At 39.3% G+C, this 5,855-nt stretch overlaps 1 protein-coding gene across 1 annotated transcript; it reads left to right on the plus strand.

Moving 5' to 3' along the window:
• The first annotated feature begins 4,436 nt into the window (after window positions 1–4,436).
• LOC107190515 (general odorant-binding protein 56d-like) lies at window positions 4,437–5,133 on the plus strand. Its single transcript, XM_015579325.1, has 5 exons — window positions 4,437–4,490; window positions 4,584–4,641; window positions 4,713–4,907; window positions 4,981–5,045; window positions 5,107–5,133. The coding sequence occupies exons 1-5, from the start codon at window positions 4,437–4,439 to the stop codon at window positions 5,131–5,133; spliced, it is 399 nt and encodes a 132-aa protein (XP_015434811.1).
• Window positions 5,134–5,855: the final 722 nt, after the last annotated feature.

The following is a 5,855-nucleotide window of genomic DNA, read 5'->3' on the forward strand; positions in this document are numbered from 1 at the left end:
TCTCTGACCAACGCGGATTTTCCTCCCACAATCTTAGAACTAAACGCGGACAAACGCACACCTTTCTACATCGCGGAACGCGCGGCTTGTTTATTGCGCAGAGTACTGCGCACACGAGATGGTAAACCCACGCGGGGAGTCGATTTGAAAGCCACTAGTCTCTCTAGTCCAGCGGAGTGCGCTCTCTTCTCCTGGAATCGGGCTAACGATGCGCAAAAAAGGTTCAGGTGCAACGAAGACGGAGAGATATGAACGACTACTACCACCTCGTATATCACGTCTTGTTTTCATGCCTCTAATCCACCACGAGAATGTCCAAAAATAGTATTCTCGCGATTATCACGGTTGCGGTTTCCCTTTGCGTTCTTTGCATTATGCCCCCTTAAGTTTATCGCAAGAACAGGAATTAAGAAAAGGACGATCTGTGGTCACACAGTCAATATGCTTATTCAGAACACGTATCACCTTGAAAGAAAAATTAGCAATAGATCGATACTCACGCTTCAATCCTAATTTCTTTCTCGAACTTCTAGATTTCTTCGAAATAATGTTAATCGCAGGGAATCGCACCATCATGACCATCATCGGTTTTGCACTTGTCTTGATAAAACCATTCGACCTTTCAGCGTATCCACGTGCACCAGGTGTATCCCCATAGTCATTCGATGTTGTGTCAATTCCAATGTCGTCGTTCTTAAGAATTGCCGATGGACGAGCGTTACAAAGAAATTTCTTATCGGGCGACAATTGCACATGACGTCTTCTACGCCTCTTTTTCACCGGTGTCATTTGATCCTGAAGACTCTGTACACTTTTGTTGGACGAATTGCGACGCTTGTTCCGACGTCTGTTCGGTTTCACCTCCATGACTGTCAGCGGCCACAAGCACACACGATGGAATCCCATGAAAGACTGAGGGGGGATGGGTTCGGCTGAAGCGTAGTATGGTCAAACGGTGATACATTGTCTACGAGATAAATTGTATAACCGATGTCTTCTCTTATTGCATTGCGGTTCTTTGAAAAGTTATAACGAAGCGTCGTAGTTTCTTTGTTTCCTTCGTCTCAGTCAGAGATAGTGCGAACAGCTATTTGACAATCACGATCGATTCGATCACGTTCGTCCTAGATCTCGGTGATTTTTATGTTAACATCAATACAAAAATTCGAGTTACGTCGTATAACGCGAAGAAATAATTAGGAACAATGAAGAATAATGAATAAATTAATGATTAGAAATTATAATCTACATATTACCTGGCAAATCATTTGTTTAGAACTACTTGTTTTTCTTATTGATTTTTACAAACTCAAATAGTAATATAATTCAGTATAAAATTATGTGGAAATATACTCAAACAATACACTCGAGATAAAAAAAATTGCAATCACGGTCGTGAATGAAATTAAATGAGGACTGATCGTGATTCGGCGATCACTGTGCTAAATCGCAGTTTGATTTCGCAAACCATCTGTAGATCAGTGAATCATAAGCGGCGTCTTGTTCTTCTTATCGTTAAACATACTGTTTCGAACCGAACACTCGCGTCGAAGGACTCGGTCGGACTGCTTCCACAGGGTCATATTTCTCTTTGTTGGACCCATCGTTTATATTTCTTTTTGGGCCACTCATTGGCGGTCCTCAAAACCGTAAACAGTCCCACGATCTGAACGTTTTCAATTGTCGCTGATCCCGCGAATTTAAGGCTTTAAAAATAATTTATTTATACCGATGAAAGTCCAAAGATTTCTACGAGGATATATCAAACAAATACATGTATCGCATATGTTCCGTCTTCGACCAGGAACGACAGCTATAGACCTCAAATATTCCGTTAGCTTTACAATTTTACCTTCTTTGTCCCATAGCACGTTTTAATTTGAACTTTACGATGTACAAAAGACCTCCAACATTTGGTCTGCAATCCGCTTGCAATAAACCTGGGACTCGTACGCACCGGGTCTTACCGCTGCGCACTAGCGCAGAACAAACAGTCATAAACCCTACCGTTGGGAGACTCTCGAAATTTCGGCGCGGTCAAGTCACACCGTGACCACGTGCGCGACATTTTGCTTGCACCCGCTTCGCCCTAAAGGGGAGGTTCCACCACCACGTCACTCAGGAAAAATCTGAGAATATGCCTTCTCCTCCAGGGTGCCAACAATCGGAAAGCGAGATTTAGTCAATGCGTTTGGCGAAATTTCCTTAAATACAGAAGAAGCGCGACGCGGCGCTTTAATACGACTTTAACACTAAACATACCATAACGGGTCAAATGACCCATTTTGAACTTTTGCATTGAAAATGCACGTATAATTTTATTGCGTTTGCACATTTGACTTCATGACTTTTTCTAAGTAATTAATGTACAGTTATAAAAAGTTTTTTTTTTTTGTTTTGTTTTGTTTATTCTGAGTAATCCTTGTTGTATACCGATATCTACCACAACGGGTCATTTGACCCGGAGAGAATTTTTTTGTTTTATGAGATTATCTAGTCATATTTGTAGTCAGTAAGTTGCACATTCTTCCAAAGACTGTTGCGTAAAGTAGTTCAACGAAAATAGCTCAGAATAATTTCAAGAAAATATCAAATTTTAGATTGAAAATAGCTTTTTAGTGTAAGAAAAAGTGGCAAAAATTGAAAGTCTTGGTAAGTACCTAGCTTATATTTTATTTTGATAGCTATAGTAATACAGATCATTTTTTACCCAGAAAAAATGTCGAAGCAAACAAGACAGTACAAGTTGTGTGATTTTCATCGAAAATTTTTACAACAGATAATTGTACTCTTACAATCTATAAAAGTAAGCCAACAAAAAAAGTACTTTTACTTAGTTCTAAACATAAATTCGTTAAAGTAGAAAACAATGATAAACGTTTACCTGAAACTGTTTCATATTACAATAAAACCAAATTTGGTGTAGACATGACCGATCAAATGGCGAGGAAATTTACTACAAAATCTAAGTCTTGCAGATGGCCTCTCCAAGTTTTTTTCAATATCCTTGATTTAGCTGGCATAAATGCCTGGATTTTGTACAAGCAAACGACAGGAGAAAATATCTCGAGACAAGATTTTTTACTCAAGCTAGCAGAAGAACTTGGCGCCGATTTTCGAGAAGCCCGTGAACAACCAAAACAAGAAACAAATACGAAAGGATCGTTGCCTAAGTCTACTACAGATGCTTATAAACGTATGAGATGTCAAATAGGATACTGTAAAGAAAATAAAACCAACAAAATTTGCTCTAAATGTAAAAAATATGTTTGCGGAAAATGTACAATGGAAACACTTATATGTAAAAAATGCGTTGAACTATGAATTAAAAATTTTTATTTTTTGCTTTTGTAATAGAAATGCTCAACATACTATTTTGTTTAATTATAATAAATTTAATTTATATTTTTATTTCCTTCCTAACATCCATATTTCATACATTCAAGCATGAAACATAAAGTCGGGTCATTTGACCCGCTATGGTAGAAATAGGTATATATTAAGTCTTGGTATGATTAGTGTTAAACATCAAGCAGTCACATTCGTTAGTCATTTAAAACTCTCGATCACGTCACATTCTCTGCGAGAAACGAATATTTACATCAACAGGTTGTAATTTAAGTGTTAGTAAAAGGCTGTTACTAAAACCGATCTATTCGATCATTCCTGCCACCCTAACTATGTAGACTTCACGAGAACCTTTGTGAAGTCAACGTCTTGTTTTACACCGTCGCAAACCAGCGAAGCTGATTTACAACCCGTGAAATTTTCGAAGAATTTCGGTGTTTCGGGACGTAACAGCATAGATCTCGATTTTATTCTCGAAAATGTTACGCGTTGTTGTTCGGCTTTCTTTTTCCCTCGAACATAAAATCGTTCCACTTTCATCGGTGCCGGTGAACCGGAAGCTTTCCGGCACAACACGCGGCCGCATCCGATATTTAGTGCACATCCCGATTATCGACGATACGCTAGCCCCATGACAGGTCTATGATTAATGATCGGGATCGATAAGACCGCCGCTCTCGTTAGAAATCGCTGATTTTCTTAATTCGCTCAGCACCGAAAATAGGGTGGAAATCATCGATATGATCATAAACGATGAGGCAAATTGTTGTTCCGTTCGATCCGTGGTACACATCCATCCTAATTATTTAGACAGTACCGATTTTCATGTGAAACGGAAGTACTCTTGATTGCACGAGACTCGGCAGCGATTCGTTATCGGATTGCTTTGAATTTCCTCTCTTGATTGATCGCCAAACACCGCCAGGAGCCTTTACCTATCGTTCTTGTTCATTTAATCTCGACTTTTATTCGAACAACAATCGATGCTCGGGCTGATAAAGTTCTCCGTTGGTATCGTTCGTTCAAAATTCTTCCACTTATTTGAGTAGAAACCAAGCGGATCCCTTGAGAGTTTAGTGTGTTGCGAAATGTTTTGCAATCGTTTGGTATTTGTGGCCTTAGCAGGTGCCCTAATTTTTCTGGTGAGTGGTCGTAGAAAATTCTGCTTCTCGATTAAAGTTCTTTTTAACGGAGTTTCCTTCGAACTTCTACTATGGAACCTGTTTATGCTGCAGGAACCTGTGAACACTGACATCAGGAGAGACTGTCGGAGAGAGACAAAGGTTTCATGGGGTATATACTCTGTCAAGATTTTCTAGTCGTAACATTAAAGAGATTGGCGAACGTTATACTCGTTTTTTCAGCCGCTCTGAAAAAAATGAAATCCGGAGATTTCGAGCAAAACGATCAGAAACTGAAATGCTACGTGAAGTGCTTCATGGTGAAGAACGGAATTCTGAACAACAACGCGGAGATCGACGTGCAGAGAGCGCTCAGACACATCCCGCGAAGTTTGCAGGATTCCTCTAGACACTTGTTTAATAAATGCAAATCTGTGTGTGAGTGTATACAGCATGCGTTAAGCGACGTCACCTTTCGCGTTTACGTTTCAACCGAGTTATCTGTTTCCAGCCGCGACCGATGCCTGCGACAAGGCCTTTCAGATGTGCAAATGTTACGTTAAACATCAGCCACAGGTAAATAAATCATGATTACAAACGAGCCATAAGCTTTTTTTCACCGAATAAATGTTTACAGATCTTGCACAGCGTTCCTTTCCTCTAAGAAGCTCTCCAGTATCAGCAGTTTATTTGAATTTAAATTGTTCAACTTTTATCAGTGATAATTGTGCAGTAAAAAATAAAAGAGCATAACCCAGACCTAGTTTCTCAGTTTACTCGCTAAAGGGTCGTATATTAGTATGAAACTTCAAACAGGGGTAGTTGCCGTCGGAGCGATTCGCCTGCATCATATCCCGTTCTCAAGAACTGCATTTTCCAACGGAGAAAGTTCAGCGGTAAACGACTTTCGAAGTTCATCGATGGGGTTTAATCTTGACGCGAGCGACAAGTCGGAAGGAAAATCGTTAAGTGTGCGATCAGGTAAAAAAATTTCGAGCTGGAGTTGGCGAATCGGAGGAGACCAAGCACCAGCTGTGGAATTTCTTCGAATATTTTCGCGTGGGCACGTGAACTCACGATGGATAGCCTTTAACCCTTTCGATGTTTATGTCGAGTACATCCCTCATTAAACGAACAAAAATTTCGTTTGCTATTTAAAGTAAAATTCAGGTAAAACGAAAAACATATTCGTAATTTTAACTCATTTAAAAATATTTCAGGACTAAATAAAAGAAATCGCTTACATAAAAATATTTTAAGTCAAGAGTAATTTTATCATTTTATTAGAATTTATTTCAATTTTCAAGCAAATGCATTTACTCTGCTTTTGTCGAGTATGCTTGTCATAGCTTAAAAACGATTAAGCACACAAGCGCACGTCTCGAA

Source organism: Dufourea novaeangliae, unplaced genomic scaffold (genome assembly GCF_001272555.1).
Source record: "Dufourea novaeangliae isolate 0120121106 unplaced genomic scaffold, ASM127255v1 scaffold187, whole genome shotgun sequence".
Taxonomy (NCBI): Eukaryota; Metazoa; Arthropoda; class Insecta; order Hymenoptera; family Halictidae; genus Dufourea; species Dufourea novaeangliae.